Source organism: Monopterus albus, unplaced genomic scaffold (genome assembly GCF_001952655.1).
Source record: "Monopterus albus unplaced genomic scaffold, M_albus_1.0 scaffold250.1, whole genome shotgun sequence".
In the NCBI taxonomy this organism is placed as follows: domain Eukaryota; kingdom Metazoa; phylum Chordata; class Actinopteri; order Synbranchiformes; family Synbranchidae; genus Monopterus; species Monopterus albus.
In genome coordinates, this window is record NW_018128130.1 from 568,213 (window position 1) to 582,870 (window position 14,658).

A 14,658-nucleotide genomic window follows, 5' to 3' on the forward strand; every position below is an offset into this window, starting at 1 on the left:
TTTTTTTTTTAATTCTGTCTCTCAGAGTGGGAATGCACCTACAATGTGAATTTCAGACCCCTCCATGATTTCTAAGTAGGAGAACTTGCAAAATCGCAGGGTGTTCAAATACTTCTGTTCCTCACTGTACATAATGCACTCTAGCTACATCTCTATTCCATCTAAAATCATTAATTATTTGGTTTTTTTATATATTTAAATGTAAAAAGTTTTTATTGCACCGAAAAAAAAAATCTGATAGAGTGATGCTGTGGTCTGACTGCTGACCTTGGAGAAAGGAAACCAATGCAGCTAACATCAGAAAATGTGAACAAATAGCTGCCTTCCTGACTGCTCCTCAGAGTGCTTTACAGCCATGAGGGTACAACTTGTGAAGCAGAAATTATTTTTAACATTTAAACATTTGTTCTCGATTTCACATTAAGCATTTTTATCCCTTTATTTCAAGTTCAAAATGTTTATTTGTCATATGCACAGTTAGGAAACGTGTTTCCCTGTACAATGAAATCCTTACTTCGCCGTCCACATGAATGCCACAAAATACAAATGAAATATAAAGTTGATAAATAAGTAACACAAAATCTAAGGCACTTGAAGCAGCAAATGCAGCAATATAATAAAAAATATATAAGGATATAATAAGAGAATGTATACTACATGGGAGCAGCATGTGCAACAGTCATTGTGCAATTATGCATGTGCAAACTGAGAATGTAAACAGTACATCACGTATTTCCTGGTAATAAACTCCTCAGCTGTTTAGGAGTCTGATGGCAGAGGGAAAGAAAGAGTTTTTTAGTCTAGTGGTCCTACATTTCACCCTTCTGAACCTCTGGCCAGAGGGTAGGAAGGCGAACAGTCCGTGCTGGGGGTGGGTGGGATCTTTGAGGATGGAGGCAGCTTTATTTAGCAGATTTAGCAACAATGTGGTAGATTTTTATTTGCACATCTACAATCTGATGCTTTTTCTCCCCTGGGTGGCAGAATGTTGTCACAGTTAATGTCTACTTGGAGACAGGAGATGCATTAAAGTGAAAACTTGATCAGATGGGTACAGAAACCTAACAGAATGCACATGCTTCTGTTCCAGGCACAAAATGGAAGTATGTCCAGACTGAAGCAACACATATGCTTCGAAACACTTGTGCAAATATACAGTATGGTCGGCAACAAAGTCTGCCATTGGCTGGTGTTCATATTAGCTCTAGCCTTGGTCGGACCGTGCACTGAACTGTAAACTTGATCAATATGTATACGTCCTGCAACACATTGTATTACATGTCAGTACCGTCTACCCAAACAACAGCCTTACTCAAAACACATAAAATTACAGTGCGTTCAAAGTCAACATTTTCTATAACATTACAATTTGGAACAAGTTGAACATACATTCACACTAGTATGAATGTCTGCTCGTCCTTGAAAGTAATATCAAAGGCATTTCAGTTGGGTTAGGGTGGCTGATGACACAAAACTTTTTTAAGAGACATAGGCCAAATTCCTCTTGCAATTAAAGTGATTGCTGTTTTCTGCAACATAAATGTGAACTTCTACCTATTGCACACTGCGAACATACAGAATTATATAATATTCCTGTGAAATCACAAGTAACGTATATGGGTATTGTGAGCTAAAACAGAAGATGAAAGATGCAATTTGAACTTTAAGCCCGTTATGGACAAAACACTGTTGCTCCAAAGAGACTTGACCTTATGAGGTAGAACCCTGTTAACCAAAGCTGAGGGTATCTCCAGGCTGACATATGCTGCACTTGATTTAAATGTTAATTTTTCTCTCTGTAAATCTGTTGATAAGATGCACTGACAATAACATTATGGATCATTAATCCGCTGGTTAACCAGCAACACATCACATGCAGCGGACACACTGGCCTAAAGCAGTAAAAACAAACAGGTACTGTGCTCCGGGGGAATCCAGCACTGAGGAGCTGATCGTTCACCACTGTGGGCACTTCACTGCCAGGCTGCTTGTTGGTTAGACCCAGTCAGGTAAAACAGCGGGTCCCTATACAGGAACATTCCCGGACATGCAGTAACCTCAGGCCTGTATTTTTCTCCACATCCTCTGCTCACAGTGCAACAGAAAGAGGGAAACTATATATCCAGAAAACCTGTCACAGTCAAAAGAAGTTCTGCCTTTACAATGGCACCATGGATGTCTTTTTTTTTTAAATATGCTTTATTGAAAACATACATAACAAACAAGGCATTTTGCCAATATGGTGGGGGCACCGATAGATGGTCAGGCAAGCTCACACAAACGCGCAACGGCCTGAATATTATGGCCATTCAAGGAAATTCTTAAACTATCACACAATACTTAATTTTGTTACTAAAAATATCTTGTGAGCAAGAATTTGCGAGATATGAATAAACTGAGTTGCTTCTACAGAGAAATACTACAACATACTGTATGTTCACCTCATTTTTGAGCTTTAGGTCACGTTTAAGATGAGAATTCACCGTTGTAACATTGTAGATAAGTCAGAAAACAAGGAAAAGCACCATGGGCTTTTTAAAGACAATAAATATATTCAAATTATACAATTTTATAAACTGTTGCTGAATATTACATTTCACAGTTAAATGTATTATTTCTTGCAAAAAAAGGCTCTGGCCTAAAGGAGCACCTAACAACCACACTCTGCTTCTAGATAAATACTATAAACATACATTTAAATGTAATGGTAACAGACCCACGTTTTGTGTCTTCCTGAAAAGTATTCAAAACATTATAGTGAAATAATCTCTCCATCTAAAAAGGGCTATACGAATTTTAAATTTATTTCACAGATGCAACTTATTGCATAAATCCTTTCCTCCAACTTATTCACCACTTTTCTTGTTTTTCCCCTTCTTTGTGGCTACATGTATGGATTCCCTTTTGCCAAATTATATAATCCTGTTGTACAATTGTTCCTTTTTCTGATTATTGTGCGTTGTAACTGTTCAATAAGGTATAAACAAACGAGCACGTGACACCACGTCATCAAACATCGACGGAAGAAGGTTGTCGCGTGCTGTAGAAAGCTCCAGATCAACATGGCTACTTGTATGAACATGCTCGGTGCCGTTAGACAGGTGCACAGAAATTTGGCTCTCGTTAAATTAAACTGGCCCGGGAGCAATGGTCCCCGGTTGAGCGGTATATCAGGACTGACCCAGCTCCAGCATTCACGGTTCTACATCAGCACCTCACAGACAAAATGCACCAAGTGCTTCGTTAACACTGCCCTCGGCACAGCAGTGGCCGCAGGATGCAGAGTGACCGTAAGACCTCACCGGTGGATGCGTGTCGGAGGCGTTCTCCATGGCCAAACCGCTCGTCTTACACCTGGCTCTCAACTTTACGTGATTCCGGACAGGACGTATGGGAACCGTGCGAGCGGCGCAGGTTTTTCTGGGGAGGACGGCGAGGACAATGCAGGCTCTGGGGGTGAGGAGTCAGGGGGAGAGGGGGGAGTCCCGTACACTGGACCTCAGATGACGGCTCTCACCCCTATGATGGTCCCGGAGGTGTTTCCCAATGTGCCGCTGATCGCTGTGAGCAGGAACCCAGTCTTCCCCCGGTTCATCAAAATCATAGAGGTGAGGACGTTATAACGTCTCCAGTCTGGTGTTTCCATCGTGGATGATGCCATCTCACAGCAACAGTTTAGTGCTCCTTGGAGTTAAAACTCTCCTGTGCAGATACTGATATCTCCCACATGGGTTTAGTTGATTATACTGTACTTCAAAAGTAAGCCTGCCTAGACTTGCTGAGAAAGAAAATCGTGTTTATGGGATTTTTTTCGCCATATAGCTCTGCTGTAGAGATTTTGTGTTCAGTAGTATGTTGAAGCTGCAGCCAGGAAAACTTTGGCTGCAAACTGCTACACGATGATAAAAGAGTCTGGAACATTTTCAAAAGAACAGCTGTTTTAAAGGCAGAGGGACATTTTACTGGTTTTGTACTTGAAAATGAAAACTTCATGTCCTCATTGGTCAAGTTTGAGGTATCACAGGGATGCCATCAGGGTGATCTCAACCCAGGCAGAGAGAGCTTAAATGTATATCTGTCTTCCAGAAATAAGTCTGTAGCAAAATATATTGCAGACAACAAATGAAATGTGGGTGTGTATTAGGAAGACCTTCATCTTTTGACTATTTTTATTTTGACCATTTAAAAAGCCTCCAATCTCTGCACCAGTAGGGGATTGGTTAACTGTAACTCAGTTTTGCACTTTGTTTAATCAAGACACATGGACCCTTTAGAAAACCCTCACAGGGAATAAATACAAAGCAGTTTGATATTTCAGGCACTGACCTAAACTGTGTGTGTGTCTTCAAGTTCTGGGTATGTGTGATGGTGATGTGTCTGTCTGTCATCCTGCCAGGTAAAGAACAAAGCACTGATGGAGCTGTTGAGGAGGAAGGTTCGTCTGGCTCAGCCATATGCTGGAGTCTTCCTGAAGAGAGATGATAAGTTAGTCTGATAACTCCCTCCTCTTCTAGAGTCATGACTGGTCAGATCAATAGAGGGCTGAGAGAGAGAGAGAGAGAGAGCTGTGCTCCTGTTTCATGCGCTTTCATGCTCTTCACTCATACGCTGGCTTTTGCCTGATATGTAAAACTTCATTAACATGGGATATCGGGTCACCTTTAACATATTGCTAACTGAACATTTCCTTTTGCTGCTTCTTCACACTAAAAGCTTGTATCAGTGCAATCAGGAAATGCAATGTATTTGTCACTGAGATTAATGGGTTTATAAGAGGTCCTATTTTTTAATTTTTATTTTATTTACTTTTCACTAAATGTTGGTCTGTGCAACGTAAGATATACAAACTTGGTGTTATTTGATCTGCAGATGAGTTTAAAATATATGCATACCATTGTTATGCCTTTGGCGGTTGTCAGTACTAATCAGTGACTGTTTGCAGTGATCACTGAAATATGCTTGGAACTTGACATGCTGCTTTCTGTCCTGTGTCTGTTGCAGTAATGAGTCAGATGTGGTGGAGTCTCTAGATGCCATCTATTCTACTGGAACTTTTGTTCAGATTCATGAGATGCAGGACCTGGGAGACAAGCTGAGGATGATTGTCATGGGGCACCGCAGGTTAGAAACACTGCTGCTGGTGAGCAAGGAAAGCACAGTGATAGGCTGGAATGGGAATCTGTTGGCTCTAGGTTTGCAGTGGTATAATAACCATCTCAGAAAATATCACTGTTTCACTCTGTTGGTGTACAACAGTACGGAATTACTGGTATTATCAGCTACAGTGACCCTCAAAGTAATTTAAAGAAAAGAGGGTTTTCTTTACTTCAGGTGATGGTGCCAGGTGATTGCAGCACTAGATTGACCCTAAAAAATAAAAACAAACATGATTTTAAAAAAGGTACATAACTGTAACATGTTATATAATTAAAGCATGTTGGTTTGCATGTTAGCACCAATAGTAGAAGTAGTCACATCATTGACTTTAGTCAAAGTTCTGCATTGAAAATGTTAAGTAAAAGTATTATCACAAACATGTACTTAAAGTAGTAAAAATAATAATAGACTATTCGGTGCAAAAAATATTATACTATTTGTACTATACTGTTATATTATTATATATTCTGTCATTACATTATCAGCCTATCACTCATACATTAATGCAAAAACAGAATTGGACTGTTGTTGTTGGTTGAGGTGGAGCTCTGCTGAGCTAGTTTGTATCCAAGTATTGACTATTTTCATTGGGGATTAACCTGCTGATTATTCTCTCCAATTATCAACTGACTGGTTTGTAAAAATTCTGAAGATAGTGAGACATTCTGTCACACTGCTCTAAACAGTTATCAGACTAGTTAAAGGTATGTGACCATGCAGCCAGGCTGATCCTGTCGCTGCCTTCACTCACACATACACACACTAACTTACGTGAGCCAGGAAAGTTGGTGTGTGTTTCTGGGGTCAGATCAGGATCAGCGCATTTTATGACCAGTGTTTATATGCTCATGTTTTATTGTTTGGGATTATAATAATAAACAGGACACATCCTTTGGCCCTTAGGGAGGGATGGTGTTCATTTTTGAGGTATTCAAAGTAATCCTGCGCTGCAGATTTAAATTTCTCTTTTGGTGGATGAAATTTGTGATATCAGTCTCCTCTGCCATTTGTCCGCTGCATGTGACGCCCGTTGTGGAGTCTGACAGGCAGTCGGGAAGAAAGGCGCACCAGCGTTGTGTTTTTTCCTTCAATACCAGTAATAAGACTGTACACTTCATGATAACTATCAGTTTTCATACCGTGGTATACTGCTGCAGCCCTAGTTGACTCTGATTTCCACAGGACATTGTTGCTTGTATCTTGTGTAGAGCTCCGCTATATGTACAGTAAACTCTCGTCTGTCAGGATCCGGATCACAAGGCAGCTGGAGGTGGAGCCTGAGGACGTCATTTCTTCTACTGCGTGGTCAGAGGCAGAGTCAGAATCGCAGTCGAAGCCTCTAGTGAGACGCAAAGCTAAACGCACCCGCAAGGACCAACCAGGGCCTCTGACAGAGCAGCTGGAGGACAAGGTCTGTAACGTGACCCTCACATCAGTACACCAGTCACAGTCAGTAACTCAAGTATTAAGGACATCAGCCAAGCACCTTGACTGTCTTTTGGACCTTCGTCCACTGTGGTTGAAAAACCCAAGTTTGAGCTATGTGGCCATGAATTTATATTTTCAGGGTTGTATTTTTGATCCAGATCCTATTTCAGCTGGTTGTAAGTCAGCACGTTGAGTCAGCATCAAAAGCACCAGGTTCACTAATGTCAGCCAGTTTTAGTTGACCAACCTAATTACATTTTGTAAATATAAACAAATTTATAATTTGATGCCCGCAAAACAAAGTTGGGACAGATGTTAAATTAGACTGAAAAGTTTATACATACATAATCCAGTAACACTGTTCTGAAAGATTCCAACATTAGCAGGTTAACTGGTAACAGGTGAAGGTATCATGACTGGAGCATCCACCAAAGCCTCAGTCTTTGCAATCAAGGATGGGCCATGGTTCACCACTTTGTGCCAAACCTCCTGAGAGAATTGTCAGTCAGTTCAAAAACAAATTCTCAGTGCGAGACTGTAAACAATTTAGGTCTTTCACCATCTAAAGTCAATAATACCCTGTGTTAGTATTCATTCCAACAAACCAATCAAACTTCTACTGTGTACTCATATTAGCTTGCCCATACTAAAACCAGGAAGTAGGCCTCAAGCCTGATGCATGTATCAAACACTTTTACTAAGCCTGTCCTCTTATGCTAGTTCACTTCAGCTTAACAGGCAAAGTCCTGACGTTGCCATTTATAAATCACCTACCTATTTTTGCCCCATTCACACATCTTTCTTCTGCTCCAGAGCCACCCACTGGAACTTGCTGTGCTATCAGCTAGATTCCTAATTACCTGTCTTAGGCTCTGCCCTTTTATACCTAACTGGACAGACAGCTGTCCTGTCTACTAATCCCCTCCAACCAACCTCTACGGGGCAGACCTTAACAGCCACACTCCTCTGCCTCCATGGCTAATTCTGTGAATTTCAGTTTCTTCCTCTCATAAGCTGTATCTACAGCATCCTCGCAGAAACTGTAAGCTCGACAAAATACACAGTCTGCTGTGCTTCTGATCACAACACAAGGTCTGGTCTGAGGTTAGTGCTGACTGTCTCCTCAGGAACTATGAGCTGAACCTAAATCTACTTTCATTTGCCAGTGTCTCCCTGCATTAGCTGGCCTGCATCCTGCCTGTTCAAAATGACTTGCTTCCTGCCTTTTTCACCCTTATGAACAAACAAAATCCCCTCTTGTTTCTTCTTCTCCTCCACTGAGTTTACCTTTAAGTGCCTCCTTTCAGTAGCTGCTGCTAAACATTTCAGCACTTGGTTATGTCTCCAGCTGTATCGTCCTTGAGCCAGGCTTGTTTTACACCCTGAGAGGATGAGCTGAAGTGATGCTACACCTGAACACAAGGGACACGTTGGGTCCTCACTTAACCATCTATTCAGATTTTGGGGAGATGGAAGCACATCCTAAATTGTGCCTAGAATGAATCTAATCCTTCCTGCCTCCATGTCCGACATAAGTTTCTTCCTTTCCACGTCTTCCCATCTCACCCACTGTCCCTGCCTGGGAAGCTGCCTTTGCACATCTTCCTGCCTCCTAATCTCCTCATTAACCATCTTCCTTCTGTCAGCTGCTGCTGCTTTGCTCCATGAAGTTTTTGATGTGCTTAAATTAGAATCACCACGTCCATGCTGTACCTGTCCTACAATGTCCCCGTGTTTAAGAGCTGAATGAGCCTGTAACGCTGCCTCCTTGGGTTCCACTTCCTGCCTGTTGAGACTGTTGGTGCTGCGCTCTGCACCGCTACATCCCTGGATTCTAACAGTGTTAGCTCCAGTCAAGCTTTAGTGCTTTTAAACTCATCAGTTAAACTGGTTATAGGGCACTCCAAATTCCCTTCTTGGTACAGAACCACACTGCTGAGGCCGCGCGGAGCTTCCAGCCACTTCCTAATGTACGTGCTAAACATTCTATCTGGCTTCTCTACCTTAGAGATGGGGACATCATACACTGTGACTGACAGACGTTTGAGTTTTCCTGAGAGGCCTGACACCTCTAGTTTCTTAATTCCATCAACTGTCTGCTGTCTCAAGCCCAGAATCTGCTCACCAAGAGCTGCATCACACCACTTACCTAAACTTTTGACTGGCTTTTCTAAGCTCCAGTCGAGCTTTAGTGCATTTAAACTGCTCTGTTAAACTGGTTATAAGGAACTCCAAATTCCCTTCTTGGTACAGAACGACACTGCTGAGGCCGCGCGGAGCTTCCAGCCACTTCCTAATGTACGTGCTAAACATTCTATCTGGCTTCTCTACCTTAGAGATGGGGACATCATACACTGTGACTGACAGACGTTTGAGTTTTCCTGAGAGGCCTGACACCTCTAGTTTCTTAATTCCATCAACTGTCTGCTGTCTCAAGCCCAGAATCTGCTCACCAAGAGCTGCATCACACCACTTACCTAAACTTTTGACTGGCTTTTCTAACACTGTTGGAATTGGCTCATCATTTATACAAAAGCTTTTATCCGACAGCACACCTTTCGCTGCGGTACATAATACTGTGAAAAGATTCAGGGATTCCGGGAAATCCTATACAGAGATCCAATTCCTAAACATTATGATCAAACTTAACCTCAGTCTACACAAAAGGTCTAATGTCAAAATCCTCATTAATGTATAAATCAATATGCCTGACATTGCTTCTCTAGATCCCCACACATTAATGAAGCTGTTTTAATACCAGTGTGTCATTTTGAACTAATATTGTGTCATGTCTTATTTAAATGTGCTGGTACTGGACTTCTTTGATCTACACATCTGATGCTAGATCTGTGGTCAATAATGCCTGTGCAAGAAGAGCAAGAGGTTTTGCCAAAATAGGTGAAACCCCATGGTCACTTTATCAAATAGACTACATGTGTAGTGCAGCAGGTAATCACACCACCAATTTCATTTGGTACCAGACCTGTTGGTTGGTGTAGGACTTGTCATGGCAACATGTCCATAATCTCAAGCCTGTTTGGGAGCAGCTTTGTTCTCAGGTTTATTCTATGTAAACAAGTTAACAGCTCAGCTTTAAACGGGTTCAGAATAGTAAGTCCATACAAATGCGCTGTTCTTAAGTGAGTGACCCACTAATATCAGTGCATTTATAATAAAACATGAGTTTAGAATAAAGTACTGTGAACTCAACGGGGCCCCTTTGGCCTAATCCTGACCCATTCTTACAGTAGCATTTTAATGAGGAGGGAATCATTTCTTTAAGTGAAATGTTAGTGCCTCATATTCAGGGCCACACATAGAGGACCCATGCTCCTAACACCGCACAGTCATTAGAATGCATTGCACTCAGATTTCTTGAAGTGGCTGAAATGCAGGAAGTTGAGCATCATTTGTGAGATATTCTAAAAGTGTATGTGCCTCTGAAACAGACTGCCTTCTTCCAATGTGCTTCAGAAACAAAGGGATTTTCTCAACAGCTGTGACTCATGAAACCTCAGTCGTTCTCAAAGCTTAATATACATTTGTCACATACAACACAACACTGAAGCTAATCAGCAAAAGGATACACATCACCCAAAACCATTAGCTCATGTTTCAACAGTAAATCATTAGGTCACTAAATAAAACGACAGTCAATGATGCCATAATCATTAGTTCATTAGTGATGATTGGAGTAGTATTTGTAGTTTACAGTCATTTTCATATTGTCAGTAGTGAGAATAACTATTCTGTTGTTGTTGGTCAGATTTTAGAAGCAGACCTGAGTCCAGGTGTTGGACCTCTTCCCTCCTCCAGCATCCTGATGGTCGAAGTGGACAATGTTCAACATGAACAGTTCACTGTCACAGAGGAGGTCAAGGTATAAAACGCACATTCTGATATGTAGCACATTAGGGTGGTAAGATGGCAATTTTCATACTGGAATTTGATTTGTGTTTTGATTTTGTGGCAAATGTGATGATACAAATGGTCTTACTACAGAAGAAACACTGGAAAACTAGAATCTTTGTGTGTGTTGTACAGGCACTGACGGCAGAGATAGTGAAGACAATCAGGGACATCATTGCACTGAACCCTCTCTACAGGTCAGTCCTGACACTTGTTCTGCTTGTCACCAACACCAACTGTGCATTCTCCTCTGGCCCGTTGAAGCAGGAAGAACAACAAATTCACCAGTTGAATGGTCTCCTCATAATTTATACTTTACTTGTGTTAGTGGGGCCCACAAAGTCAAACAGCATGGAAATTGTCTCTTTAGTGTTGCTCTAAAGTTTGAGATAAGCCCAACGGTGATTGCCTTAGAGGGCTGTGTCTATACTCATAGAGTATGGGGTTACGGTACACATCCAATGTTCTGAAATGTGCTTATTTGTGTGTACACTTCTGTGGGGGCTGTAAGGGAGTCTGTCCTTCAGATGATGCAAGCTGGTCAGAGAGTGGTTGATAATCCTATCTACCTCAGCGACATGGGAGCGGCTCTGACAGGAGCAGAGTCACATGAACTACAGGATGTCCTGGAGGAGATCAACGTAAGCAGTCCACTTTGCATGCTTATGGGTTCTTTTTGGGACTGTCCTATTCCCTGTGTTGAAGCACCGCCTGCTAGCATGCGAATAAAAAGTTATAGCCATTCTGGTTATAACAAGTTCATGTTTACGAAATTGTTCACCTTTAAAATGTGAGTTTTCTCCTTATTACGACATAGGCTACTGTATTTTCTGGTAATAATGTGAGCCCTACGCAGCTCAGAGCAGGTACAGTGCACATGCTCACATTGAACAGTAGCCTACCTTAGCTCATTTAGTTCAGCAGCTTCTCTCTCATCAACACTCCCCCATACCAACTTTTCACCCAGTGACAGCGTTGCACGTAGGAGGTGTACTCCCGTCCGTGAGAATCTCCGATCTGACTCTTAAATCCATGCACAATAATTAGCCCACAAAATAACGTATGAAGGCAGCTCATGACTTCGCCCCGTCTGTGTGGGTTGAAGATGGCTTATAGATTTCCATTAACAGTAAATCATGGAAATCTGTTTCTTGACCTGTTCATTTTCAAGCCAGAGTAAATTTTAAGGACTTCATTTTATCACATTGTATGTCAGGACAAAAAAAACCTAACCTTGAAGTCCATTAAACTCTGTTAGACCTCATTGATAAAACTGTGGAAAGGCATAGCTTAGGGTGGAGATATAAAACCACTTCTTATGCTTTGTGTTCCTAGGAGCGCAGTGGTCTCTTTGTGACCTACCCCTATAGCATTATGCTATGAGCGTGGTTCACAGCAGCAGGGAGGGAGAGAGAGTTTAGAAATAAGACAAAGATGAATGCAGCCAAATATGGAGATGTTTAAAGAAAACGTGCTCCAGAGTACACAGCCTGAGACTGGAGCGACAGCCTTGACAGCACTGGAGTGGCTTCAGTACAAGTCTCTGACTATCCTTGAGTTGCCCAGCCAAAGCCCAGAGTTAAACCCCTTACTAAATCTGTGGACAGATCTGAAGATGGCAGTTCACAGACCCTTCCCATCCAATCTGACACAGCTTGAGAGGATCGGTGAGAAAGAATGGGGATAAACTGCCCAAAATAAAGTTGTGCAAAGCTTTCAGAGACTGACCCAAGAAGACTTTTTAAAATACTGAAGGAAGGTGTACATTAATTTGGAAAGGTGAGATTTATTGCAAGTGTTTTCAAAAGGTATGTTTTGTTATAAGAGGAAAGACTTCAACTTCTGAAAACTAGTACACAACTGCTTCCCTAAGCTTTTCAATATATATGTTTACATTTTATATTTAGGTTCTTCATTACTGCTGTACAATGTACAGGCCTTTGACACCCGTTGCTATGTCTTTGCAGATCCCAAAGCGTCTCTACAAGGCTCTGTCTCTACTGAAGAAGGAGTACGAGCTGAGTAAACTTCAGCAGCGGCTGGGCCGAGAGGTCAGGGGTCATCATCCAACATGTATGAGCTTTATCCTTCTAGTACTGTGATTGTCATCCCCAGTCATTCATTTGTTCTGTTCTGCTCAGGTGGAAGAGAAGATCAAGCAGACTCACAGAAAGTACCTGCTACAAGAGCAACTCAAGATCATTAAGAAGGTAGAATCGACTGTGTCATCTGTCTGCCGCTGTATCTGTCCGCACAAACATTCCACCTCTTAAAGCGACAATAGAGATGAATCCAAAATCTAGCTCATGCTAGCATGGGACTCTAGAATCAACTGCCTTTGCTTTGCCCCGCCCTTGCTCTCCATGCTCGCTCCACCCTGCTCCGCACTCCACCCAACCCTTCCTGAACATAAAACCGCCACACTGTCACGGTTTGGAGAGAAATTCACAGTTAGCTGACAGCATTTAACTGATGTTAAAATAATGTATCTCACCGAGGTGAGTGCCCTGCTTCATGTCTACTATAAACACAGCACAGGTGTATAGCAGCTTCCACTACAGGACACGTGGACATGACACATTTACAGCCAGCGCAGTTTGTGAATATTGGCAGCGAAAGAACAAGTGCCCCCTGAAAAGGTCGTTTGACAAAAAACACTTCGCCACTCTATAACATATAGGGCAGATGCTGTTTGAAAACGTCGGAAATCGAATAAAACGTACTGATGAGTGTAGCTACCTCACTGCAGTAAGTGAATAGAGTATCACTGCAGCTGTAGCTTGTGTCAGACTCCCAGCAAAACCTCACCAAGTTACTGGAGACTAAAACACATTCAGCTGGTGAGCATTAAAATAATGTTTTTAAATGTATTTGTGGGCACACATATCCTCAGAAAAGCTGATGATCCATGTCACAGTGCCACTAAGTCAAGTCAAGTTTATCTAGCTCTATAGATGCAACCTCAAAAACTCCAGTCTGTGCACTCAAACCAAGCCTGCAGCTCTGACTTTGCCACATTGGTCCACGTCTACACATTTTTACTCACAGGTTTTGCAGTTTTAAGTTTCTTCCTTTCAGGTCATGTTTCCACAATACTGGAATTTCTAACCTCAATACAATACCTTAAAAATATCTATATTCTGTACCGTTTTCAACACCACAGGGAAAAAGTTACATTTTTTTTAAAAGATGACAGCGAGGTACAACTTTTCTTTTTTTGGCTAGTAGCAAGGAACAGCAGAGGGACTGTAATAGATATTTCCAAAAGGAAAATTTTCTGTACTTTTGTCAGTTTCATATTAATAGAAATAGAAATGCTCCAAAAGGTCTAAGAAGCAAGTCTGTGAAACTAGACCCAATGAAACAACATATTTGTGGCTGTTTTCAGGAGCTGGGTCTGGAAAAAGAGGACAAAGAAGCTATTGAGGAGAAGTTTAGAGAGAGACTCAAAGACAGGACTGTCCCTCAACACATAATGGAAGTCATCAGTGAAGAACTGAACAAGCTGGGACTGCTGGACAACCACTCATCAGAGTTCAAGTTGGTCTTTTGAATTTTTTGTATTACAAGGACTTTTGAATTATGGTATTACTTGTTTAGCTTAAAGGTACAATATGTAACTTATGGTAGCGCTAGCACGAAACTCAAAGTCAGTCCATCCTGCTCCGCCCACCGCTCTCTCTCCCTGCTCCACTATGCTCTACTACGACCTGATACGCTCCACCATGCTCCACCACGCTCTGCCCAGCTCTTCAGATAGTTGACGTTATGAAATTACAGTAAATGAAAATGCAACACAACTTACTGATCAAGCAGAAATAACTGAAAATCTCTTGACTGGTTAAAGAGCTCAGTCCCACTCAAACGCTGTTCAATGGGTCTGGGTCACAGGAGACTTTGACAGTACCTCTCCACATTAAGAAATGTTTTAAAATATATTCCTACAACAAAAAAATTGAAAAAAGTTGCATACTGTAGCTTTAAGGACCACTTGAGTCCAGAACATTTAGGAACAGCTAATGAGGTTTAGCTCAGAGAATCATGATCTCTGGAAAATGACTCCTAATGCCATGTTTTATTTTTATTAATTTGTCAAGGGCAGTCATGCTGCACAGAAAGTGCTCTTTCTGTTTGTTTTCCTCTAGTCCTCCTTAAGTCAAGTTG

At 41.6% G+C, this 14,658-nt stretch overlaps 1 protein-coding gene across 1 annotated transcript in view; it reads left to right on the forward strand.

Moving 5' to 3' along the window:
* The first annotated feature begins 3,016 nt into the window (after positions 1-3,016).
* Positions 3,017-14,658, forward strand: part of LOC109972174 (lon protease homolog, mitochondrial-like) — a 28,944-nt gene continuing 17,302 nt past the window's right edge. The window contains exons 1-10 of the mRNA XM_020620874.1: positions 3,017-3,608; positions 4,397-4,485; positions 5,002-5,121; positions 6,403-6,568; positions 10,352-10,465; positions 10,630-10,691; positions 11,006-11,135; positions 12,462-12,545; positions 12,636-12,704; positions 13,883-14,034. Of these exons, the coding sequence (XP_020476530.1) occupies positions 3,063-3,608; positions 4,397-4,485; positions 5,002-5,121; positions 6,403-6,568; positions 10,352-10,465; positions 10,630-10,691; positions 11,006-11,135; positions 12,462-12,545; positions 12,636-12,704; positions 13,883-14,034 (1,532 nt within the window). The 5' untranslated portion in view covers positions 3,017-3,062. The remainder of the gene's footprint in view (positions 3,609-4,396; positions 4,486-5,001; positions 5,122-6,402; positions 6,569-10,351; positions 10,466-10,629; positions 10,692-11,005; positions 11,136-12,461; positions 12,546-12,635; positions 12,705-13,882; positions 14,035-14,658) is intronic.